We start from the raw sequence: 27,130 nt of genomic DNA, 5'->3' as shown, positions 1-27,130 counted from the left end.
CACTGGGGGATTTATTGAAGGTATCTGGAAGAGTGTCACTGGACTCCATTAATATTATAATATGACAATAATGACACTTAGAGATGAGTGCCTGGCACTCTCTAAATGCTTTTTATATATTAAATCATTTAATCTTTTTTAATGCACTTTTAAATTTTATTTTTCAAGGTGAGGGGTTAAGAAATATATTAACTCATTCAGCCCTAACAACAACCCTATAAGGTTCATAATCATCATTGATGGATTACTGATGCAGGTTCCCTCAGGGAACATGAGGATGGGTACCTTGCTTTTATCCTGGATGCATTCAGTCAGTCTTTTACGCCCAATTTAGTAATGAGGAAACTGAGGCACAGATTAAGTAACTTGATAGGAAACTAGTGGAGCCAGGATCAGCTCCCAGGCTGTCTAGCTGCCAAGTCCATCCCAAGGAAGCAAAGGAAAAGTAGGCTCCATGGTGGGACCTCACCTGATGGGGCTGATGGGGGACAGGAGGGCCTTCCTCTCACTCTCCGGCAAAGCCTCCCAGTGGAAATCCAGCTTCCAGTCCAACACACCCCGCTGCAGGTCCTGGGAGGGGTAATACTGGAAAGTCTTCCAGTCAATCACATCTGTGACTGGAGACACCAATCGGCTCCTGGAAAGAATTGTAGCATCAAATAAGGAATGCAAACCACTCACTTGTTGGGGGGATAGAAATATAATCTCTACATGCGCTGCCTGATATGGCAGCCACTAGCCACATGTGGCTGGCTACTGGGCACCTAAAATATGGTCTGTTCAAATTGAGATGTGGTGTAAGTGTAAAATACACACTGGACTTAGAAAACAGAATGAAAAAAGCTTAAAATCTCAGTAACATATTGATTATATGTTGAAGTGATAATGTTTTGGATATATTAGATTCATATCAAAATATATTAAAATTCAATTTAATATATTGAAATTAATTTTAATATATTTTGTTATTTTGCAATATGTTTACCAGAAATGTTTAAATTTCATGTGACTTATGTTATATTCTATGGGACATCATTATTCTAGAAAATATGTTTTTCCATAAGAAATTGGGGCCCATTTCATTAAAGAGCATGCCTACCCTTTTCTTTCTTTAAAAAACCTCTGTTGATAGTGCTGAGAATTAAGAGGATGGGGTTCTTGGCTTAGTCCTGCCACTAACAAGCTGTGTGACCTTAAGATAGCTTTCGAACCTCTCTGGGTCTCAGTTTCCTCATTTGTAAAAGGAGAGGTTGAACTACTTCCTGCAAATGTTTTCCTCAGCTATAATGCTCTAGGACTATTATGACTCTTGACTTCTTTGGGGGTCTTTGATCTCTTTGAGAATCAGGGGGAAACTATGAACCTTTCCTCAGAAAAATAATCATAAGCACATACAAAAAATATTGCACAGAAATTCAGAGGGTCTGTGGGGTCTCTGCTCCAGGGTGTGATTCTTGACCCTTCTTGTATCATAATACTTGATTGACTTGAGGGATCAGGATTGCCAAGCCCCAGAAGTGTCCCTGGTATATGAGCACGTGGTATCTACCACCTGGCTGGTTTGGCTCAGTGGATTGAGCGTCGGCCTGCGAGCTAAGTGTCGCTGGTTCGATCTTCCAGTCAGGGCACATCAGAGAAGGAAAACTCTGACTCCAAAAAACCTCTGCTGCCTTGCGGCATACCTCTTCAGGGGAAAGGCTAAGGGAGTAAACCCCGACAGAAAATCCGGAGCCGGAGTCCCTAAGGCGGTTTGACGTTGTAGTCAACACCGGCAACTCTTGCGGCGCACCTGAAGCCAAGCTGTATTGACTCCGTCTTTCCCTTGGACCCTTCAGCTGCGAAGAGAGGGGGGGTCTGCTGCATGGGCAACAGCAGACCCTCCATATCACCCTGCCCAGGCTCTGTAGCTTCAGCTTCACTGGAGAGGACACTCCAGCGTCATCGCAAGATGTCGATTCAACACGGGAGGAGACAGATACCGTGTCACTCCCGAGTTGGACTGCACAGCCATTCTCGGCGGTGCAGATAGACTCTTAAGAAGCTACACCATCGTCTCTCGAGACGGACGGCTGCCGACGACGGTATCTACCAGCAAGCCAAGGTCCTGAGTTTAGATTAATTAGTTCATTTACTGATGTTGTTCGTGATTGTATTTTATCTTTCTTTTTTCTTTATTTATTTATTTATTTATTTTTTTGGCACAGCCTATGATATGATGTCAGAGAGGGTGATGTGAAAAATTGGTACAGGTCTGAAACTTCACCTTTTAAATAAACAGGTAGTCACTCCAATGTACCAGGAGTTGCTCTCCACCTAGCCAATATCACAATCCATTTTTTTTCCTGGCCTCTCTCAACTTCTAAAATGTGTGTGGTGGGATGGGTGAGGCCTGAACTCAAGAGTGGCTGGCAAGTACTGCTCTAAGGAAATGAGGTTCCTGGACAGAGAGATGCCAGCCATGTTGTGCTTGCTCTCCTATCCATTTCCACCTCTGTTCCTTCCATCTCAGGGACAGCTGGCCTGGCATAAGCCCAGGCCCTACGGAAAGGTCCAGGGTGGTCCTGGGATTCAATCATCAGCTTTAATCTGTGGCCTTAAGTGAGGAGTCATGGGGTTTATATCTAGAGCAACAGTCTTGATGTGTTTTCCTGCCATTTTCACATGGTTCCCTCTGGAAGGTAAGGGAAACTCAATACCTCTTGGTCTGCACTATTTAGGGGCAACTTGTATTGACCTAAGAAAACTGAGAAGCAAGATCAAGGATGAAAGGAGGGCACCCAGCCCCCTCTCAAGTCTCCACTTCCTGGGGAATGAGCTGAGCAGATGGGATGGATTTGGCTATTGGCAGAGGATCTTGTGGAATTTCAGAATCAAGAGCCAGGGAGGCATGTGGTTGAATTTTGAAGAATCCCACCAAATTTGTGCCATCTTAGTAATCATAATGAGACAAGAAAGGAAATTGCATTTGAACAGCCCTAGACCTCTGAGCTGGAGTCAGTCATATGAAAAGCTCTCCACTACTAACTGCCTTACCCCCGATTCCCAATACCATCTCCTCCTTTCTGAAACCCCCTTTTCCTTCTATTTTTAACCAGACATATGCATGATTAATCATGAGCCTCTTTGAGTACATTTTGGATAGAGATGAAGAATAAAATGTCAATGAAGGAAATGAAAAGTTTTCTGTTTTAGTTTTTATTCCCATGGACCACAGAGGCTGCTTAATCAGGACGGAATTAGGGAGTAACTCAGTCCAGTGACTCAGAAATGGTGATTTTAAGAAACCCAAACAATCTTCTATTCAGCTTTGGGTTTCATACCTACAGATGTATCCAGCGTTCTTGGAATTCATTTAAAGCAAAACAGCAAAGCTACCCTGTTTGACTTGGAAGGAGCTAGAGGCGTTTGCTTACTCCATCATTCTCTCACTTATGAATTTAGTTTTAACTCTCAGGTAGATAAGAGGTGGATCCTCTCTTAAGCCTTTCTAAGCTCCAGGAGGACAAGTGTTTGTATTTCACACGACAAACAGAGGCAGTTGAGCTGTCAACAAAGGCTGGTTAACTGAAATACCAATCCTGCCTTGGTTTCCTCTTCATATCCCTGTCTTCTGTGATTTGACAATTTTGAGTCATCCCACACTTCATTCACAGCTTCCTGTGCCCATGGTTTTCTCTGGGCCCCAGCCTTCCAGTAAGGTTTGCAATACATGAATGGTGGGAAGTACACAACACTCAATCCATATCAGGTCAACTCACAAACTACCATCCAGATATTCAAAAGCTAACAGCAGTTTCAGCCTTAGAAACCAACACTTTTGCCACCAGAAAGAATAAGCCCTGGCTTATTTCATCCCTCTTTCTTTTTCCTGGGCCTGGATGTTCCTCCAGGCCTGAGATATGTAAAGTCATTTGGGAAGTTCACTCAAATTTTTGGTGTTTGTAAAAAGCTTCTTCTACTGAGAAGCGGACGGCTCTGAATTCTCTTTTCCCAGAGCTCCTGCAGCTCAGGTGTGATTCCATGACTAGTGCCAGGCCTGTCATGCTAAGCGGTGTGGAGTAGGATGGGGCATCAGACCCACAGAACGTTGCCCCCTCCGCTAGGCTGGGAGGCATCCTGGGCCCCTGTTGCTCCTCAACACTCACACATGCATGAACTCACACACACACTCACACTCACACCCTCACATGGGATTTTTCAGACTGCCTTCCATCATTTAACTCTTAGAAGGGCAGAGAGGCGGGAGGTGATCTATTCCCTGCCCCACCTTGCTTCTCCCCAGTGAGTAGGCTCAGTCCTGGCTGAACACTAGGTGACCTCACAAGTAGGTGTCTCTATGATAGGGGACCAGACCAATCTGCAAGTGGGAAACAGCTTGAACAGCTTCTTGAGCCAGAATCACTGTCTTTCAGCACTTCGCCCAGGACTGCATCTTTCTCCTTGGATATCTTCCTTTTACTTGAGCCTTGATTCCCATTCCTTGGCTGGGGTACTAGAGTTGGCACTCAGCACAAAGCAGTTGGCAGCGATAATGACAGCTACTCTAGATTTTCATCCTTGTTACTTTATGTAGAAACCAGCTACCAATCACCACGTCCTGAGTCTGCCTTAAAAACAGTTGCTCCTAGAGGAGCTGCCTGGGGCTGAAGGTTGCACACTGCCCATCCTAAAGGATGTCTCCAATATCCTAGACACTGTCTGTTTACATATTTATTTCTTAATTTTCTGGCAGGTAGCATGGAAGTGTCTTGTTCTAACAAAATGAGTATATGCTGACAAATTTTCTGAGGAAGGAGAGTAAAGGGTCATGAGGAAGGGACTCCTTTTTACACACCATGTTGCCACACTGCTATCAGCAGGCCTGCTCTGTGGGCAAGGGCAGGGGAGAAGGGCTGGTAACCAGGCCCTGAATTCTCTGACCAGGGTTTGAAGAAAGCAATGACTCTAACACAGTTGATTTATGGCTGATAATACTGCTTACTCACCGTTCACACTCCACCTTTTTAATGAAAGCTCTTAAAGACCTTTCCTTGCTTTGTGGGCAATGGGTCCTCACCTGGTGACAGATGTCTCTTGCCATGAGCCTCTGAGGCAGCTGGGGTCCCTTTGTTCTCTCAAAGAGCAGCACCTATTAGGAGATGTACCCAGTGGCTTCCAGCATTTTCCACCCTTTCGCTTTACGGGAGGGGAGGAAATGTCTGAACAAGGTAAATGGGGAAGTAAAGCAGACCTTGAAAGGGGACAGCCTCCCAGGCCACAGCTCACAGAGCATCACTGTGTGTAGTAGAAAAAAAGATGAGAACTCAGACCCGGGAGAGGTAGCTTTTCTTTCAGATCCTCACCTGTGAGGGCTGCAAGCTGAACCCTGGGGCCAAGGGCACAGGAAGCTGTGAATGAGCTGTGGGACATGTACAGGGAGCCAAGCCAAGATCAGTCAAGGACCAGAGGTCGGTGTGTGTGTGTGTGTGTATGAAAGTGAGAGAGAAGGAGAAACACACACAGGGAGACAGTTTGGTAAAGAGGGGAGGAGAACAGCCCAAGAAATTATAATTTTATGGACTCACCACCTCTTCACTATGGAAGCCTGCACAGGAAGCCCCATTTCATTTATAGCCAAGGAAACAGAGGTATTGCCAAGTTCTTCCTTCTCAGCCTAGAGTGAGAAATCTCCAGATCTGTGAAAATGGCTCCGACGTGAGAAGCAGACATCATGAGGGGCTGGTTTTAATCAATGTTTTAACACATGTCTCACAACCAGGGGTGGGGATGACTAAGTGTTTCTCCCTGATCAGCTTCTCCCAATTCTTTAAAAAAATTCATATACAATGAAAAGAGCAGTAGACCCAGAGTCAGAATACCTAACTTGGCCACAAAGTGTGAAAGCAAAAGTATCTGTCTGAGGCATCTCATGGGGTCACTGAAGAATGTATATGAAAAGAATCTGTTAGAGTTATACATCCATGAGGCTTAATAATATTAATTACTGGGTTCCTAATGCATAAAGGAGCTGTCGAGTGCCTGTTCTCTGACCCATTGGCCCTCCATGAACTTAATTTTTTTGATAGTGAAATCATGAGATAGGACCAGATGATCTTAAAGGCCCCTCTGAGATCTATGCATCTGTGATACCAACACGGGAATTAGATGGGATGTGGGCGAAGCCAACTTCAGGTTCTGCTCTGATGATACACAATCATTGTGAGTTTGAGAACAGGATCCAAGATGTCGGCCATGTTCTAGTCCTAGAGCCAAATTTATACACGTCTCCTGTTCTTGCGAGATGTCAGCCAGGAGTGGGAAGTAATCTGTGTCATGGAACTAGGCACCATTAATCCTTGTTGATTTCATCATGCTCTGATTATTCTTTACAAAAAAGGACACCTGGGCTACTAACAATTTACTTCATGTTGTTCGAAACCATCTCCATCTGGCGAAATGCTAACACCTTTACTTCCTCGCTCAGACATTTTTTTTTTCATATGCGTGGCCAAACCCAAGTGAAATGAGACAGTGAACATTTACATGGGAAGGATGCAGGAATACAAGTCCTGGGCTTGGTTCTGGCATCAGCTCTGTCTGGCTGAACAGCATCAAAAACAACCACTTATTGAGCTCCTACTGTGTGACAGGCCCCTCTGAGCCCAAGACATGCCTGAGGTGGTCCAAGATGAGCTAGTCACCACCAGGTTTGGGTTTTCCTGAGTGGGACATTCAGAGGGAGGGAGGTGGTTGACAAAACATGTCTAGGAACTATATAAGTGGATTAAGGAAGTAGTGAGATAATGACAGCAGGTGGGGAAAAGAGAACAGAGAAATGGTCAAAAAATTTAAATGTTAGGCCAAGGCATGTGTAATGCAGCCCTTTTCAATGTCATATTCCAAGGGCTGGCCTCGGTTAGAAAATTAACGACCCCTCTGTATAAACCAGAAAACCAAAGAATGCTAGTTCTTGATGGAACTATAGCAATCACAGCATCTAGTGCCTTGTTTTTAGGGGAGAGTAATCTAGCAAGGTTTAGAGACTTTCCCAGGTTACGTTACAATCTTGATTAAAATTGCTGACTTTTTGTCAAAGGTAGTGATAACCATGGTAAGCTGTGACCCATCCCAGGGGTATTTGCACCCTAATAGAAGCTGTTCTTTAAGCCTTCGTTTCTGTATCTATAAAACAAAGTTGATGGACTGGTACCTTCCCTTTCAACTCAGCTTCCCTGTGCTTCTTAAAAGCCTGAAACATATGAAAAACCCTAAGGGATATGTCTCTCTCTAGTGGTTGTCTTCTTCAATGACAAATAGATGTTCTGTGAGTGGTTGAGGCTGTAGACTATTTCTCGCACTCCCACCTCTGGCTCCCCAGCCCTCAGTGGGTGAGTTACCTGTCACCAGCTATTCTGCTGAGGAGGGGTTCCAGCCAGCCTGGATGGCACTGGCAGTGGGAGTCCATGAAGACCAGCACGTCCCCAGTGGCCCTGGTGGCTCCCAACATCCGAGCCCTGATGGTGCCCAGTCTCTTGTTGCTCCGGAGCAGCTTCACGCCTTCCAGCCTGGCCACATATTCGCTGAGAGCAGTCTTGAGTTGTCCTGGAACCAACAGGATTGTGGTCAGTATGACATTTTACCACTTGACTGTTGTGTTTCTCAGTGGTAAAACGTATGGATTTATTACTTAGTAATTATTTCTCTGGTAAGCTTATTAGCTCCAAGTCCATTGCCTAGAGAAAAAACTTTGTTAATGAAGCTGTGAAAATTTCTGAACTTGGACATCTGAGAACCAGCACCACCTTCTCCCCAGGTGATTCCACTGCATTGAGCACTGCCATCGTTCTCCCCAACGTTCATTCTCCCCTTCCACCTGACTAACAGAAACTTGCTTTTGTTCAGGGCAGCTAAAAGCACTCACCTGCCACTACACCTTTGCTGCTAGTAGCAGTCTTTTAATTCAATTCCATAGAAATATACTAAACAAGAAGATTCTGGGAAAACTATTGTTTTGCCGAATTTTTCTAAACTTGGCTGGCCTCTTTCACTCTTTTCCTGCCTGGAAATGGATGTGAGGTCCAGTGTGACTAAGTGGAAAGCGAAAGGAGTTGAGGACATTGGAGGCAGCTCACGCCCCTAAGGCCCAGCTCCTTTGCCTCTACACACAAAAGGAGAAGAGAAGTCTCCTGAGGGACACTGACAATAACACAGGTCATCAGCTGATAGGGGAGGGACCACAGGCATGCTCTTGAGAGTACTCTGCCCCAGCTGAGGGTTTGGAGAGTCTCTCTGGGTACCTTCACCAGCCAACCCAGCTCAGCCCAGGACCTGCTCATTGGTCCTTCCTAATATACAGCCAGATGCACATCAGTAACCCCGTGTGCTCCTGAGGCCTCTGACCAGACTGACTCACTGCCATGCCAGGCTGGCTTAATTCCCAACATGAGGAACTTAGGAAGAACTAACAGAAGCACCTGGCCGCTCTATTCTGTCCTCTGTCATTCCCCTCACAAATCTCGGCTTCTGTGGGGGCGGTCTGATCTCCCCACAAGACCAGGAAGGGCTTCTGTAGGTCATTTAGTTGAGCCAGAAATATAGTTTCCAGGCCCCAGCCAAAGACTAGAACAGTGGTTCTCAAAGTGTGGCCCATGGACCACCAGCATCAGCATCATCACCTGGCAGTTTGTTAGAAATGCACATCCTCGAGTCCAATACCAGATCCAGAAACTCTTGGGTGGGTCCAGAAATCGGTGTTTTAACAAATCAACTGAAAGGTTCTGATGCACATTCAAGTTTAAGAACCAGTGACCTAGAAGTCGGGCAGGGGGCTTCTCTGTCTCCATTTTCCTTTAGGTACTCGGCCATGCAATGGGCTGGTCCCCAGTGGTGAGTTTTCTGTTAGTGGAAACATTCAAGGTCTGGGCTCTGCAGGTCTGGGCTCTGAAGGTCAGGCACTTCACTGTACTGGGCATTGCTCAGCTCTGGTTAACTCTCTCCTCTGGGCCCTAGTTTCCTCACCTGAGAAGTGAATGGATTAGGTTAAATAAACAAGGATGCTTTAATGACTAATGCATGTCAAGTGCTTTGCTGAGTGTCTACGAGGCAGGGAATTCACAAAGTGCCCCCCACCTTGTGACTCTTGAGTGTCTTGGGCAGAAGCTTATCGGAACATGTGGAGTTTGGGGCCCCAGGGAGAGATCTCAGGGACCAGGCTGGAGTGACCCTCCTGAGACTCTTGCCCTGCTTTTCTGCTTCCCCTTTTCTGTCCTATTCCCCAACTTCCATACCGGTTGCCCCAGAAGCTCTTCAGTAATGAGTTACCTGCGCCTGAACTCTCATCTGGAGTTCTGCTTCTAGGAACTTTTCCTAAACAGGTTCCAAACCCCATTGTTTGCATGGGAAACCCCCCAAGATTCCCTCCCACCTGATGGAGCCTGGAGGAAGCCCACAGCCACCTTGCTGGCTAAGGTCGTCCACGAGGATGATCTCCTGTAAGAAGGCCCTGGGCGCCGTGTCGAGGATGCTGTGCACGGTTTGCAGGAGGGTGGACCAAGCCTCGTCATGGAAACAGATGATGATGCTAGCCGTGGGCAGGCTGCCCTCAGGCTGCTGCTGCAGACACCTGCAGGGATGACAACCAGGGAATCATAGGGAAGAAAGGCCATAGGAAGTGTTCAACATCCTCGTACTCACTGCCTGGGCCCTGGCTGGGGCAGCTCCAACAACATGGCTCTCGTCCCAGCTCAACTGCTCTCCCTGAGTTTTCTTAAAATTTCCATGTAAAGGGAGCCCATTGCACCCCCATAATAGTGCTGTGTACTCCCTCCCAACTGCTTCTTCACAATATTTAACCTACGCTGTCTCCAAGCAGTTGAGAGGTGTTTTGACCATCCTCAGCACTGTAAAGTGGGAGTGAATGATTGATTACCAATCGCATAGAGCGGTTGTGAGGCCTAAATAAGATGATCTACATACTAAGTGAACAGTAATTGTCATCCATTTGAGGGCAGGGACGTATTTTCTTTATTTTTGTATTCCTGAAACCTAGCATAGCACTGGGCACATGATAAATGTTTATTATTTTTTTTAAGAAGGGACAAGAATTAAACATTTGTGAATGCCAGCAATGTGCCAAACATTATGCTAGGCCCTTTATACACTTTATTGCATGTTCACCTTATAATAAATGTGTGGGTTGGGCTATTTTACCCCATTTTACAGACAAGAAAACTGAGGCGCATTAGAAGGCAGTATTGGTTAAAGGCCACGTTACTGATAAGTGGCAGAGCTGAATATTTTCCTTCAAAGCTCTCAGGCCCTTTCCACTTTGCTGGCTCACACTGGACAGAAGGGCTGGCGTGGTGTTACCTTGGCCGGTAGGCTGGCCGGCTCCCTCCTCCTCTGTAGGTGAATAGGGAGCTCTGTATCTGCTTTGTGTTGCGTCATCATAGGCTGAGATTTCTGAGTCAGCAGCCTCGCTAATTATGATAACAACCCGTTCCATGGAGCAGGGTGTGGCTCACAGTTGCTCACAAAGGGCACTTTCCTAAGATGCATTTCCAAGGTGCTTCTCTCGAGGTTTTAATTGTTAAAACCACATCCCTTCTCAGAGGAGTATTTGCCTTTGAATAGTGGTTGTCTCATGAACCACACACTTCCAACGTCTAGAGGCACCTGTGATGATGGAACTGCAGGCAGAATGACAACCAGACTGGCCCTGCCTGGGGGAAATGCCATTGCAATGGTGGCAGCCCACAAGCTCATTAGCAATGCCCTCTGCTTGGTAGAGCCCTAACCAGGGCCAAAACTCTCCATGAGCAGGAAACCTGCGTAGGACCCTGAGTGCAATATCTTCTTGTGGGAGGGGAAATTGATACCAGGTAAGTGCTTTAAGGTAACAGTAAAACAGAATTCCTAAATAATATTTTTTACAAAGCACATGACCCTCTCATAAACCAGCTGTGCCAATTATTTGTTAGTTTATGTATTTATGCATTATTCCTTTCCATAAATGATTGGAAGTAACTCACAGGACATATGTACAATAAAATAATGCTAAAATATAAATAAGGAGGAACAGTCAGGAGCAGAAAAATATAAAAGTGTAGGAAGTCAACAATTGGAGAAAGAACATGAATATATAGACCACAGTGTCTTGGTATTTCTAGAATGAATTTTAAATTTGACTCTGAGCTTCCTGGTAGCCAAAGTAAAATGAGACTTTTATGCTGCAACGGAACAGTCACCATCAGAAAAGTTACATACCACATTTTTTTTAGGGAAAGTGATGCTCTTTCTAGTATGTTTTAAAAACATATAACTTTTATTTTGAAATACTTTAGGACACGAGAGAAGTTGCAAAAATAGTAGAGAGAGAGAGTTTCTGCGTTAGGTTTGCCCAGCTTCACCTAAGCATCCACGACACTTAAAACCACGAATTTGACATAGTTCCACAGTTTCACCAGTTACTGCATCCAGCACTAATTTTTAAAGGAAATTTCTATGGACTTTGGAAAGTAGTCCCTAAATGGATGATGGTGTCCTTAGAAGCATCCTGAATACAAATAAAATAATGAACTTTATATGGACTTTTACAGTCTGATCTCAGGGCTGTTCAAATAACATGTCCAGAGTAGAACTGGTTATTGTTAAGATTTGAGGAAAATAACTGAGTCCTCCCCAACCTCCCCACACACATGCTGAGTCTTTTTTTTTTACCTCCTTCAGCCTCCTACTGTTCCCTGTCTCCCTCCTCATGCTCTGGCAGAGCTTTCCTCCTCCAATCCACCAGACTTTGAGAATTTCCACTCTGTCCTAAGAATGGCTCCAGACCTGCTCACAAACAGGTTCAAAGCTTCCTTAGTGTCCTCTCCATTTCCTTTGTGGCTGCGCACAGACAAATCTAGAGATCCTAGGACTGGGGCTTTGCAGGGCTATGAAAAGAAATTTTGCCTCAGTAAATTCATGGGCTATGAAAAAACCTTGGGTAATTGCCAGGAGACAGACCTAGAGGGAATTGGGGGACTGAAAGGCCTGCATATGAAATTCCTGTGGGCGCAATTTATAGAGACCAAAGTTCATCACCGCAGGGCAGAATGCAGCCATGCCTTTCCAAGGGACTAGCCCTTTTCTCTGTGAATATGAGGACCAGAAACAACACAAATGTGTGGTGCATGCATGCATGTGTGTGTGTTCTTGAAGTGAGGTGGTCAAAAGAGCTCAGACTTTGGAATCGGACATATTTAGATTTGAATCTTCACTCTGCTGCTTCCTAGGTTCCCATGGGTGATATACTAAATATTTATAAGCCTCAGTTTCCTCATCTGAAAAATAAAGATAATAATGTTTCCTTTTTGGGGCATGCTGTGAGAAGCTATGAGTAATTATAGCCACTTAATAGATAGTAGCTATTTTATAGCTATCTTGGAAAAAGATACAGTGTGATTAGCATGTGTATCATCTTTGTAAAATATAATTATCTTTAAGCAACCACTCTACAGTATAGCATGAGGTGTCTCCTGAACTATTTCTGGAAGTGAGCTTTTCCACATCTACACACTTCAAAGCTTTCTGTAAGAAACAAGTGCTTAGCACAGCACATAGTAGGGACTCCATCAATGAAAGAGCTTCTTGTTGAAACGCTAGCTCTGTAAGACCACAATCCTTGCACATTCCTCAAAGTCAGGATACAGAAGAGCTTCCTTCTCTGCTCAACAGCCAGGGTCCCAGGGCCACCAACTTCCTCTCTCTGACCTCAGGGAATGATGGTGTCTGCAGAGAGGCAGTCTAGCCTGATGATTCAGAGCATGGATGCTGGGACTCCACCCCTTCCTAGCTGTCTGTGTAAGTGAACTTGGGCAAGTCACTTAGTTTCTTGGCGCCTTGGTTTCCTTGGGGTGGTAGTAACAGCATCCACTTCGTATGGGCTGCTGTGAAGATGATGTGGCCTTCATGAAGCCTCTGGAACAGTGGCTGGCAGAGTACATGCTGGGTAGGTATTTGCTGCTGCTCTTGGAAGATGTGCTGTTACTGTAAGATGAATTACTAAGGCTCTTCCTGCCTTGAAATTCTGGGTCCTTGATTCTTGGGGTAGAAGACAGGGAGGGGAAGAAGGAAAACTAGAGCAGAAGCCTTTTTAAAGAGAATTTCATGAGAATCCCTTCTTCTACAGCTGTCTTGCTCCTGAATTTTCTAGGTTTTATGGATAGAAGGAACTGTGCTCTCTCTTCACCATGAGAGAGGAGGGCTGACAGATACATGGGCAAGGAGTGTGACTGGGATAAACTCAACAGGTTGCTAAGGATTTGGAAAGGCCAGGTGGGTTTTGGAAAGTTGTTCCAAAGCTAAAGAAGAACCCTCCCTGCTCAGTGGAGGGCGTGTCCCAGCATCAGCCCAGAAGGGATTGTTACCTGCTCCACGGGAGAAGCTCATACAACCTTCAGGACATAGACAGCTTTGGGGCTTCTCTTCAGACAACTGCACAACGGCCAGGTGGTGAGAGCTGGAAATAGGCGTAGGAATCATCTGGTGTTTGAGGGGAGGTTAAGCATGGGCTCTGTGTGAACCCTGCAGTCTGTGAGAGGGCCCGGTCCCCTCAGTATGGCCCTGCAGTGCAGGGTTCACTATTATAAACACTGGCAAGGCCTCATGTCTCAGAGGAGTCAGGGATTGATTGTTTCTGGTGGGTAAAATCCGCTGAATGAGGTGACCTGTGGAAGGTGCGGGCTGTGTAGTCCCCAGACACCGGTAGAAAGAAGGGGTACCAAGTATTTGCATGGGCTTATGGGGGTCCGTGGTCACCATCCCAGGGATGGGCTTTGTCAGCCTATGGGTGGACACTGAGGCTTGTGAGGATGGGCAAAGGGATGAGCCCTCTCTATGCCAGCAGGCCAAGCTAGTGGCGCAGAGTGATAGCCCCAGAGCAGCCAGACTGCATCTCCGTCCACCTTGCTCAAAATCTGTGTCAGCTTAGAGCATCTTAGGAAGAGGCTGTCTGTTCTTATGGGGCTTGGACAAGCAACATGAGCTCTCTGATAACAACATGTCCTTTCAATAATTTCCAGATCCACAGACTCACTTGCATCTATAGCAAACAATTTTTACTTTTCACAATCCCCTTGATTCCAGCAAGTCTTTTTTAGCGTATATTTACTTAACCTCAGGTTTCTCATCTGTAAAATGTGGTTGTTGGAAGGATCAAATGAGTTAAAATATATAAAGTACTTAGCCCAGTGCCTTGTTCATAGTAAGAGTTGCATCACACAAGATCACAGGCAGAGAAAGGCATGGCAGTAACTGGAGCTCAGACAGATCCTTTGCTGGACCCAGCTCCCTACAACATTGCAGTAAGATGCTTACAATGTCCCAGGAGGTCATGGGGAGCAAAGGCCTCAGGTCTCCTTGCTCACTCAGAAGGCTTTGGAGGCTTTCCCAATTTGTCTTGTTAAAATATAGAATGAATTTCCTTTAAGAGGATAATGCCTGTGATGGAGAGCATCCACTAACTGCTTAGCTGATATGAGTGTGTGAAACTTGGGAGATGCTGGGAAAACAGTAAGAAAAGGTCTAGACTGTGGGGCCCAGCTCACCTGTTTATGGGAACCCTAATGTCACCAAGAGGACACTGGGTCTCTAAGGAAGGAGAGGGCACAAGGAAGGAAGTAGGAATGAAGAGAGGGAGGCGGTGCTAAGGACCTGTCATCTGTTTCTGCTTCACAATATACTCACTCTTCCTGCCCACTTCTTATCCACCCTCATAGAGCTTTGCAGGGTGGGGAGCCCAGAACTAGAAAGAGAGTTTGAGTCCGTGATTCAGAGAAACTTCTGAAGCCTTTAAAACAAATCCTCTAAGGTCCAGCCAAGAAGGATATTTAAAGGGGGCCTTGAAGCTAACCTAGGCCAATTCCTCCTTAGTGCTCTAACCCTTTTGTTGGGCCTGGAGGAAGCACAAGCTCAAATGTCTACAGAGGCTGACAGGCAGCCAAGAGGTCACTGTCCCTGGTATTTGCTGGCCGCAGGGGCAGCAGTGAACTAGGGACAACACGGTGCATGGAAAAGTAGCCAATAATACCAGGCGGAGATTCAGTCTAGGGTAGCCAGATCATTCTGGTTTTCAGAAAAAGCCACAAATCTGAGTTGTTTATATGAAATATCTTGATTTTCAAATGTTGGCCATGAATTCAATGTTTAAAAAATGTGGCCTAGAAACACATCTGTGACATGACAACCTGTGGGCCACCGTTTTGTGATGACTGAGTTTACTTAACTCATGGGACGCCTGTCTCTTCATCCCCAGACAGCATTTTGACCCCTCTTCTTTTCCCCTCGAAGACCCCTCCTGCAAGTTGATCCCACCCCATGTTTATGGCCTGAGCCAGGATCCTGGTCTGGAAGGAAGAGTGTGAGACAGGGAGTCAGAGGGGATGTGCCATGTGAGCTAGAAGAAGACCCTCCATCCTGCTCAGACCTTCGAAATCCTGTGGTTGAAGGGAGATAAGGGACCTGGGGTAAGTCTGCCACTTCTATTCTCTGAGTTCTAGTTCCCACCGCTGATCACTATACAGGGTCTAAAGACCCTTCCAGCCTTGAATCTGTGATCACCAAGGGGCAGGCTGTGTAATGTTAGCATCTTATTAATACCCATCTTAGCCACCATTTAATGAGGCAGAGTAGGTGGAAGTTAAACTCACCTTCTCCTAGGACTAAATCAGAAATGCAACTAAATTATAGGACAATCAAACTGAATAACAAACTGGGCACCATCTAATGAGTGTTTTTGCATACCAGGCACTGTGCTGAATACTTTACATACACTATACATTTAATCCTCCAACTGTCCTTTGAAATATCTATTTTCGTGTGCGTAAAGGTGGTCTCAATAATTCTGTCCACTTTGTATGCATGTTCCTTTGCAATGGGACTTTATCACGTTTCTCATCAAAAAGTAGAATCTATTTCTCCACCTTCTGAACCTGGCTGGTCTTGTGACTGTCTTTCACCAATAGAATGTACTGGAAGTGACAGTCTGGGACACCTCATATTAGGCCTCAAGGCGCCTTCCAGTTTCTACTTGCTGCCACGAGATGCCATGCAAGGAAGCCTGTCTAGCTTAAAGGAGGACAAGAGGCCACTTGGAGGAAAGCTGAAGTGGCTCAGCAGAGGACCAGCTCCAGCTGCCAGACATGAGTGAGGTCATTCTGATCACTGAACCCAAGATGGCAGCAGGAGGGTCCCAGGTGAGAGAGGCAGAACTGCCCAGCTGAATCCAGCTCCAATTATAGATTCATGGACAAATAAATGGTTGTTTTTTAAGCCACTATATTTGATAACAATTTTATTGAGATATAATTCACATACCATAAAATTCACCCTAATAAAAACGTACAGTTCAGTAGTTTTTAGTATAGTCACAAAGCTGTGTACTCACAGCCACTATCTAACTTCAGAACATTTTCACCACCCCCCAAAAAACCCACTATGCATTAACAGTTACACTCTAGACTCCTGATAACCACTAATCTATTTTTTGTCTTCATAGATTTTCCTACTCTGGACTAGTCATACAAATAGAATCATACAATATGTGATCTTTTGTGTCTGGCTTCTTTCACTCGGCATAATATTTTCTAGGTTCACCATGCTGTATCATGTGTCAGTACTTCACTCCCTTTTAATGCCAAATAATATTCTATTGTTTAAGTTTATCACATTTTATTTATCCATTTATCAGCTGATGGCCACTTGAGTGTTTCCATTTTCGGTTATCATTCCTATTGCTGCTATAAAGACTTTTAGATAAGCTTTTGTGTAGACATGTGTTTTCAGTTCTCTTGAGTATATATCTAGGAGTGGAATTGTTGAGTCATATGGTAACTGTATGTTAACATTTTGAGAAGCTGCCAAACTGTTTTCCAAAGCAGCTGAATCATTTCACATCCTTATCAGCCACATATGATGGTTCCAACTTCTTCACATCCTTGTCAGCTCTTATTATTGTCTTTTTTGTTTTAGCCTTTATAGTGGGGGTAAAATGGTATCTCATTGTGGTTTTGATTTGCATTTCCCTACTGGCTAATGATTTGAGCATCTTTTCATGTGCTTTTTGACCATTTCTATATATATTTTTGAGAAATGTCTAATTAAATACTTTGCTGATTTATAAATTCTGTGTCTTTCTATTTTTAGGTTGCAAGGGTTCTTCCTGTATTCTAGATATCAATCCCTTCAGATATATGACTTGCAATTTTTTTCTCCCATTCCTGGATTCCCTTTTTACTTTCTTAGGACACAAAATTTTTTAATTTTTATGAAGTCCAATTTATCTATTTTTTAAGCCCCTAACTTTTGAGGTGGTGTGTTATGCAGCACTAAATAATGGATAAACATTCCCATTTTAAAGATGAGGAAACCAGAGCCCAAAGAACTTAAATAATTTACCCAAAGTTACACAGCAAATAGCTGATGGTCAGTCTGACTCCAAACCATTGCTTTTAATCGGTCCATATAGTGCCATCCTGAACTAAAGTGCTGGGAGAATGTTCTGGACTTTGGCTTGGGTTCCATGTCCAGATCAAAGTGACAATTATGGAGGGTTATTTGAAGAACATGTAATTCATTGGTTCTTTCATATGTTCTGGACTGTCTATACTGATTAATTAAGACGCTCAAAAAGCAACTTACTTAGATCCCACTGCCTTGGCTGCCTTAGAAATTTGCTTATGCCTAGACATGCTTAGTAGCATCATGTTCTCAGCTCTCCTCAGCAGACAGTATAAGCATTGATTTTATGAAATCTGCTTTGCTTTTCAGGGCAAAGCTGTGAAGGGTGCTGTCTTCTTAATCACTACCCCTTCTACAAAGCTTTGGTGGGAAATTCTTGTCAGATGCAAGTGCCAGGAAAAGCTTCTCAACCTCTGAGGACCTGGTGTGCTTCCTCCCCGTCAACAATAAGAATCATTGTTTCCTCTTTCAATATGGTGGCCAGGAAGCTCAGAGTAAGGAAATAGGATATTGAGTCATTGAGAAGGGTCTAGCATTGCCTATCTTTAGTCTAACTTTCTCTTTGATTTGGCCTCCCATCTTTCTATCAAGTCATTTAACAGATTTTTCCTGACAACCCACTGCATGTGAAGACTGAAAGATGGATTAAGTGGATAAGATCTTTGAAGCACAATCTGCAGCGCCCCTGCCATACCCCCTAGGGCCACATCATTATAATCAACTGGACAGCCTGACCTCCAACTGCTCTCTCCATCACCTGAAGGAAGGAATTGACCTCCCACCCACCCCATGAGCTGCCCTCAGCCAGTGCCTAAAATAGAGCTGGTGTATTAATATTCAGCAACCTTGACCTTAAGGAGTGGGAAGGTGAGTAATACACTGTCTGTCAGACTCCCCCACAGCCCTAGCTGCCCACAGTAACTGCTTGGAAACACACCTTCCCTGGGCTGCTCCGTGTTCCTGGGCCAATCCCAGTGCTCCCTGGTGTCACCTGAACAACAAATGCTTGTCTCAGGGTCTGCTTTGGGGGAAGCCAAACTAAGATAGTCTCTGCTGTCATGGAGTTTAAACAGGTAAACAAATGATTATTCAACAACTGCAAGACGGGCTCCGCAGACTCTCAGGGAACGGGGCCTGAAAGGAAAGCTGAGAGCAGAGGGTGGACAGGACACCACAGAGAGAAGGCATGTGGGTGGGGAACCATGCTCCTGGCAGACGTCACAGCCTCTGCTAAGGCCTGGAGGTGGGAAGGGGCTTGACAGGCACCAGGAACTGAGTGAAAGGTATTCTAAAGTATATTTCCCCTTATCTTGACTAAGCATTGTATTAATAGCAATTTTGTATTTTATGATGTATCTTCAAATCCTCTGAGGAATTAAGGTAGGTAGAGGAACAAACAAGGGGCCTTGGGCAGGGCACCACCACTCCAACCCTCAGATTCTTTCCCCCAGGTGGGGCTGCATGGTCCTCCTGCTCTATTTGGGCCACGGCTTTGCTGAGGGAATCACTGAGACAGTCCAGAGATGTTATATTGTGAAGCAGTGCCCCCATGTGACCAAGTACTCATGGAGAGGACCCAGGGAGAAACACATGTTTTTATTGTTAAATGATGGGGCTAGCTACTTTCTTTGTCCTTCAACCAGATATCTTGTGCCTATTTTACTAACTCAGTTTGTACACACACACCCCCACGTGTCCAAAAGCCCAGTCCGACCTCATTTGTTCATATTCTGAGTGGCAGCAGAGGGGAGGAAAGATCTAGGGCTTTGGAATCAAATCAACTTGGCTTTGCATCCTGGCTCTGCTATTTACACCCCCTAATTAGCCAACACAAGGATTCTGATGTCCCTCTGCAGCCCTGCGGTGCTGCCTGGAATAAAAAGGACCCTCCTGGCCCAAGAGAGCTGCTCAGGAAGTGTTGGCTTTCTATCGTTACTCTCCACGATCACAGGAATCCGGGTCTGTGTTTACACACAGATGCACGCCCTCTCTTCATTCAGCTCCAGGATCCCCTGTGACCTCAGAAAACGCATTTGGATGATGATTCGAAGAGAGTGAGTCATAGGCTTGCACCAGATGGTCTGGCTGGGGCACAAACACTCCCCCACCTTCTCATTGCCGGGCTAGAGTAAAAAGGTTTCTGCCCAGTTTTCTAAAGTTATTTGGGGGTTACTGACCCCTAGCTCTTACCAAATCAGTAGAGCTCTCACTCGAGGGGCTTCTGTATCTCAGTTCTGAGCCCACCTATATAATGGCCTTGCTGCTTGTCTGCATTCCCCTGTATCCCCCAAGCTCTTTGGGGTTGGGGCTGGGTCTTGCTTACCTTCTGACCTTTAATAACTGCTAAATAAATCTTTGTTCAGTGAATGAAAGAAGACACTGTTCTTGCTCTCAAGGAGTGTATAGGCTGGTTGTCAATGCAAACAGGAGAATAATACCATACAGTCCATCTCCTACATTCTGAGAAAATGTTCAGCCCATCTTGTCTGTAACTGATGTGGCTCAGCCTGGAAACATCAATTTCCAAGCCAGGGCTGGGGGGAGAGGGGATGGGACACAGCCTGGAGATGACCCTTAGAGGAAAGGATCTTATGGATGAGCGAGAAGGGTGGAAAGGGCTGGAGCCTGCCCTTGAGGCTGATGCTGCCAGCCTGTCATTCCCCACAGTGGAGACAAGTCATGTAAGGGGCACACAGTCCCCTTCTTTGCGGGGGCCCTCTGAAGTCTCACAACCTTATTCTGAAGGAACTCCGGACATCCTTGGCTTAGCCCCCTGGAAATAAGACCTGGGTATGAGCAATTTCTAAGGCCTTCCAGATAATTCCAACATGCCCCCAAGTTTGCGATTATTCTGCAGCCCTCAGGAGCAGAAAAATAACTCCTTGATCAGAGACAGGACAAAGATGTCCACAGCTGCCTGCTCCAACTTTCCTCCATCTTTCAAACTCACCCCAACAGTCCTAAACCCAAGAATGTGATAAGGGCAACTTCTATTTGGACTTGAATACCAGGAAAAATGTCATCAACATTTTGTTTCGTTTGAGCTATAACCTGATGCAAGGGTATTACTTCCCTTTTACAGTTGAGGAAACTGAGGCCCAGAGAGGCTGAGTAATTATATAAGGTCATACAATAAGAGGTGGCACCAGGATTCAATTCCAATCCACTGTTCCATGTGATTTTTATTCAGTATATAAACCAGGGTAACCTAGGCCCAACCATAACCACGAGTTATGAGTTGATGTAAGCAGGTACCACACAGCCAGCTACAGCTGAGCTGACATTTATGTTTCAGTCCAAAACCCCTGGTTATGAGGGGTACTTATCTTCCCTTATGCTTCACTTCTCTATTTTCCAATTCCAGTACCACTTCCTCCATCGAACTTTCCATCGCTTTACTACCTCTCCACTCACATGCTATACCAGTGACTTCCCAAAACTATCCTGCATTAGCTTTTAAAAATTCCAATCACTGGGCTCCAACTTGAAACTATGGAGAGTCTCTAGTGACAGGGTCTGAGAATCTTCATTTTAAACAAGCAATATGTGGGAACCTAATACACACATAGTTTTGGGAACCACTGATGTAGCTTCTTGCTGCTGAAAAGCACAGTCTGTGGGCCAGCAGTGCAGTCCCAACTGGGAGCTAGATAGAAATGTAGCATCTTGGGCCACAGCCCTGGCCTATTAAATTAGACTCTGTATTTTAACAAGATGCCCAGGGGGGTTGCATGCATATTACAATTTGAGGAGCACAGCTCTGTCCAGCCTGTTTGGCACAGAGTGTCCTAGATCAGCAGCAGCAGCAGCAGCATCCAGGAATTTATAGAAATCAAATTCTTAGACCCCTCCCTAAACCTACTGAGTCAGAAACTATAGGGGCAGAGGCCAGGAATCTGTATTTCAACAAAACCTCAAGGTCTAATGCTGCAGATGCTCAAGTCTGAGAGCCACTGCCTGGAGGAGAGATTACAAAGCCCTGTCTCAGTTGGGAGGCTCTTTGATCCTGGACACCAATTGCCCTATGCTGGGTGCCAGGATGGTCAAAGGAGAGCTAAGCCTGGAAGGGTGTTGAAAGTGGTCAACACCAAGAGGCTGAATGGGCAAGGCTTGTTCCTCCCGCCCTTCAACCCAACCCACCTTTTGAAAGCAGCATTGAAGGGCGGAGCCCATCTTAGTCCTCAGCCCCAGCTCCATCATGGGTTCTTGTCTTTATTTCATCCACATATTCATTCACTGCCTGCCCTAGACCCCAGGACCCAGCCCTTCCCACAGCACAACCCTCCCACCTTGTTTCGTTGTACCCTGGGATAAAACACCCAGGTGGCTCCAATTCCTCAGTGCCACCATGGAGGCTGTGATAAACATCTTCCGTGTCTCCCTGTGGACTAATCGGTGGGAGTGTTCCCCATTTGATAGATGGACAAACTGGAAATGCTTCCAGCTTATATGACTTGCCCAGAAAATACAGTATGGAGGTGAAGAGCATGCCTCCGGTGTCAGACACACCTGGTCAATTAAACTGGCCCTAGTCCCTCCACCTTTCTGTGCCTCAGATTTCTCACCCATAAAACAGAGATGATATGACCTACCTTACAGGTTTGCCATGAAGATTAAACAAAGAAACACCAGTTAGCCGAATCCCTAGTGCATAATACATATTTAATAAATGTTTACTATAGTTTTACCATTCTTTCCATATTCTGCCTTTTGATGTTTTACACCAATTTTTTTTTTGCTTTGATCTTGCATTATTAGTATGTCTCCTCATGCTCCCTTTTCAAACTGACCTCCAGCAATGACCCTACAGGTAGTTAGAAAGCGCCAAGGCTGGTTTGCTGGTTTTGATGCGGGAACTGGAGCCAGCAGGGCTTGTTTGGATTAGGAGTCAAGGATGGGCTTGCAGGGAGGGAGCTCTGGGGCGGATAACGGTGCGGTGTGTGGCTCACTGCAGCAGGAGGCAGAACTGCGTGGTGTCCAAGGCTCTGGTCCTGATGGGAAAGCCGCAGTGCGGGACCTGCAGATAGCTGGTGCTGAATACTGTATACAGCTGTCCTTTTATGGGTTCTATTTTGGCCTGGTTTTAAAGTGGCTGAAGGAGGAGAATCCTGCCACCGTGTAGAGAGGGTGTGTGGGGTGGGACGGTGTCACAGCCTCACTTTACCGAAAATCTCTTACGTATCCTAGAGGCGTGCTGGGAAGGGGAGGCTCCAGTGTCAAGTGCGGAAGGGAGACGGGAGTCTAGGGCCCAAGGCCTGGGCAGCACAGGCCGCATGGACCAGCTTCCGCCAGCAGAGGGCGTTTCACACCTCCAGACAGAGCTGGGGGCCATCCTGTGACAACCCTAGAAAGCTGGGGAGACCAACTCTCCTGGTTTGCTTGGGACCTGTAGGGGCTCTCAGTGCTAAAATCAGGCAAGTCCCAGGCAAACTGAAATGGACTGGTTACCCTGGCTCGAAGAGGCAACCACTAAAGTGGTGCACACATACAACACAAAATTACCCATGCTCATACCACACACATGCACAACACACACCCATGTACTTCACACCACCAGCATGATACATACAGCACACTTACACACATAGACATGACACAAAATTTGGCCACGTGTGTACCATAAGCACAACACATCCATGCACTTCACATCACATGCATAACACACAGCACATTTGCACATGTGCACATGTAACACTCATACAATATGTACATTTATAGCACACACATGCAGCAGATGCATACCCACATGAACACAATACACACACGAGCACAACATAAACTTGCTACATGTCATGACACAATGCACATGCACACACATACCACAAAATATATGCAAAACAAACATCGCATCACAAAATACACATGCACACACCTGCATGGTGCATGTGCATGTCACACCACATGTGGTACACAATATGTGTGTACCATACACGTTGCAATGCATAGCAACACAGATGAACACTAATACTTCCTTTACAAACATACATACATGATGAAATACAACTCATACCTGTGCATATCACATCGCAGACACACCATACACAGGCACCTCATAATGTGCTACTCACATGTACTATATGCATCCCAAATGTACAACACAATGCACATATAACATGCGTGCACAAACGCATATACAATGTACCCACAGATATACATGTGCACAACACACTTTCACAGTGCAACACATGTAGTCACACACACACACACACACACACACACACACACCTTAGATAACCAGAGATCTCTAGTTTGAGGATACTCATTCTTGCTCTAGGCAAGTGAAAAAATGTATGAAAAGAATTTGAAAACTATATTCACTCACTCAGCAATCACTCACTCAGCAATCATTTCTTTACTGTGTGCTAGAACCCATGGGTTCACTGCATGGCAGGGGAAACAGACATTGAACAAACCAACACATCAATGACCATTCAACTTCAGTTGCAATAAGTATTATGAGTTAAAACTCCAGAGAGCACAAAACTGCAAGGCGGTGGGTCTGGCTGGGTCTGGAAGTTTCCTGAAAAGAGCTTTTAAAGCCAAGACTTGAAATCAGAACAGCAGGGTTGGGATGAGAGGGAGGTGACAGGCACCCAAGCACACAATGTCAGGAGGCATCAGTCCCATGTGCTGTCCTGCATTTGCACAACCCTGAGAGTGAGTGGCCAAGTAGCCAGGCTGAGCGAGACCCCCATGGGGATCCTAGAAGTAAGTGGTCCTGCTTCCTACTGCTGCTCTACATGGATCCTCTCACTCAGAGGGCAGGAGGGTGCACTTGTTTCCCAGGAAACTCTCTGAACTCTGGAAAGAGATGTGGCTCATAGGGAAGGGACCTAGATCACTCTGATTAACCTGGCCCCCTTCTCTGCAGCCAGCCATGGAGATGGTGTGAGGGTGGAAAGAGGACAGGTGTGTACAGAGTGAACCAACCATCTCCCTGGGCACAGCCTGCATGTCATCCCAGCGTGCTCCTGGAGGTGGAGTTGCCCTGCCAGGTCAGACTGCATTGGTGCAGTACTCCAGCTCCTGGGCACTGGAGTTGTCCCTTTAGTGGACTAAGGAGGGTGGCATAGAGTGGTAGTTCAGGCAGACTGGAGCTTCTGCCTAGATTCAAATCCCTGTTTTGGCATCTGCTAGCTGCGTGACTGTGGAGAAGTCACTTGGCCTTTCTGTGCCTTATTTTCATACCTATAAAATAGGCATAATGGTAATATCAGCACCCATCCAATAGTTATAAGGACCTTATAAGTTAATATATGAGAAGTTCTTAGACTAAAGCCAGGCACATGGCAAGAGCCACATAAATGTTAACTGCAATTGTTATTTGACCCAAAATAAAAGCAAACAATAATATCAATCATTATATCAAAATATTGTGGAGTCACAGTATTAGAATTGGAAAGTGCGGTGGAGAACATCTGCTCCATGTCCCCTCTGCGTTATGTAGATAAAGCTGTTTGACCCGATAATCCAGACAGGACTAGAACCCAGGATGTGGGGAAGAGAAGGAACAACTAAGAGTTGCTGCCTTTTTGTTTTCTAGGATAGTGGTTCTGGCCTGGAGGGCTGGTTAGATAAAGATCAAGGGGCTCCACCCAGGGTTTCTGACTCAATGGGTCTAGGGAGGGTCTGAGATTCTTGCGTTTTAACAGGTTCCCAGGTGAGGCATGCTGCTGCTCGTCCAGCGGCTACACCTTGAGAAGCGCTGCCCTAGGGACAGTGGAGGCAGAGTGCAGAAAGCTTGCACCCATCGTTGCTGATAGCACCCCAGTACCAGTACCGAGGAAGGGGAAGCAGGGGACTTACTTACAGCGGATGCCGTACCTCGGGCAGCGCCCTCTGCAGGGGAATGCGGGCGCTGAGCGCCTCCTCCAGGCGGAGCGTAGACGGCTCATCTTCTTCAGATACCTCCTCATCCTCCTCCTCTGCCCCCCAGTCCTTGTCTGGGGCCTCCTGGTCCAGCCTCCTGCTGGGCTGCTTGATGAACCTGTAGCTGCTACCTCTCCTGTCCTGGCTCTGGTTCCTTCTGACCCTGGGTGAGGCCACGGCCACTAGGAGCTGATCCTCCCTCAGCGAGATAAAAGGAGGAAGGCCCTCCAAAGGACTGTAGTCTTGGTCCTCATCCTCGGACTCCAGCACCCATTCCTGGGATTCCCCGAAGTCCAGGCGGTACCCAGCGCCAGGGCTGTGCTGGGCGGCCTGGGCTGTGGGAGCCTGGTGCAGGGCATGCGGAGGAGGCGGCAGCATGGCCACCATCAGCAGTGCGCATCCCAGCATCAGCAAGAGCAGCAGGAATTTCAGTCTGCATGGTCCATGCCTGCATCGCTTCCTTAGGAGCATGTTGCTGGAAGTTGCCAAATGCAACAGGTCATGTTCAAGTTCGCTTTCTCCTCCTGCTCCAGGTTCCTTCAAGCTTGCAGCAGAACCTGGGCTACTGGTTCCACCTGGAAGTTTTTTGACAGTCACTTAACCTGCTCCTTTTATTCCATCAGACATTTGCCAACAGCGTGTGTAAGGCCAGCCTCCACTTACAATCAGAAAGCCAGAGGACCCAAGTCCCACCCCAGGTCCTCTCTGAGAGGATTTCTTTAATTGCCTCTGAAAGCCCATTCACAGGAGCTTCAAATTAAATTGATTGCCCCCTTTTACCCTTTTTCTTTCTCCGTGGGAAAAAAAAACAATTATTCCATTCTGCTCAGGTGTTTAGTCCATGTGTTTTGTTTCCCCCCTTGCATGAGTGGTCAGGTTGCTATGCGATGTCTGGGGGAAGCTGGTGGGTCTTCAGTCCAGCAGAGCTGACAGCCGTTGTCCTTTGGACGTTTCAACTCAGGTCAGATCAACAGATGAGAAGCCGGCAGGCAGTGCCTGATTTCCTTTCATACATAGCTCCGCACTCAGCCGAGAGCCCTCTGCCAGAGATCCGAGCCAGGCGCTCGCCTCATTCCTGGTCCTAATGCCCTCACTGTTCCCAGGCTTTGCACAACCCCATGGAACACAGTTCCAGAGGAAAAGAAAAGTCGCCGCTGCTAGACCAAACCCAGACGGAAACATGCCAGGGGTTCAGATTTGAATCTTTGTTCTACGAAGACTTCTTGCCCCACCCAAGGGGGCGGGAAAGAGCATTCCCACCTGTTTTCAGAAAGGCTGCACATGGGACGTAGATGCAAGGAGCTTGCTGTTCATTTGCACCCTTAGCCTCCCACAGGTGATCTGTAAAGCTAGGCCAGACTCATCCTCCCTTCCTGAAGACTACTATCCCTGTCCTGACAATGAGGAAAGCTGGGGGGAGGGGAGGCCCATGTAAGCCTCTCCTGTCCACAAGAGCCTCTGAATGCCTACTATGTGCTGGCCATTGAGGGGAAGTGTTATTGGAAGAGGAGTGGCATGCTCCTTCAGTCGTAACACTTCACTCAACCAACAAGTATTAATGAGCACCTACCATGTACCCAAACTCTTCTGGGGACTGGGAGTGCAGCAATGAATAAAACAGACCAAAACTGGTGCCTTGTGGAGATTATATTCTAGTGGGAAAGAAAGTCAGAAAGTTCATTAAAAGTTACAGTGGGACAGATGGTGAAAATATATATATTGCAGGGAAAGAGCCTAGGGATCATGGACTAAGGGTTAAACTTTGACACTAATTGATGAGGGG

At 46.1% G+C, this 27,130-nt stretch overlaps 1 protein-coding gene across 1 annotated transcript in view; it reads right to left on the bottom strand.

Moving 5' to 3' along the window:
* GALNT15 (polypeptide N-acetylgalactosaminyltransferase 15) overlaps positions 1-26,533 on the bottom strand; it is a 42,255-nt gene extending 15,722 nt beyond the window's left edge. Inside the window, exons 1-4 of the mRNA XM_090284370.1 lie at positions 25,289-26,533; positions 9,435-9,601; positions 7,377-7,581; positions 470-637 (exon numbers count right to left, since the gene is read on the bottom strand). Of these exons, the coding sequence (XP_090140496.1) occupies positions 470-637; positions 7,377-7,581; positions 9,435-9,601; positions 25,289-25,818 (1,070 nt within the window). The 5' untranslated portion in view covers positions 25,819-26,533. The remainder of the gene's footprint in view (positions 1-469; positions 638-7,376; positions 7,582-9,434; positions 9,602-25,288) is intronic.
* Positions 26,534-27,130: the final 597 nt, after the last annotated feature.

Source organism: Furipterus horrens, unplaced genomic scaffold (assembly GCF_987537825.1).
Source record: "Furipterus horrens unplaced genomic scaffold, mFurHor1.1.pri manual_scaffold_7, whole genome shotgun sequence".
Classification (NCBI taxonomy): Eukaryota; Metazoa; Chordata; class Mammalia; order Chiroptera; family Furipteridae; genus Furipterus; species Furipterus horrens.
Note: the sequence above shows the minus strand (reverse complement) of the source record. Positions and strands in the feature narration are given on the sequence as shown.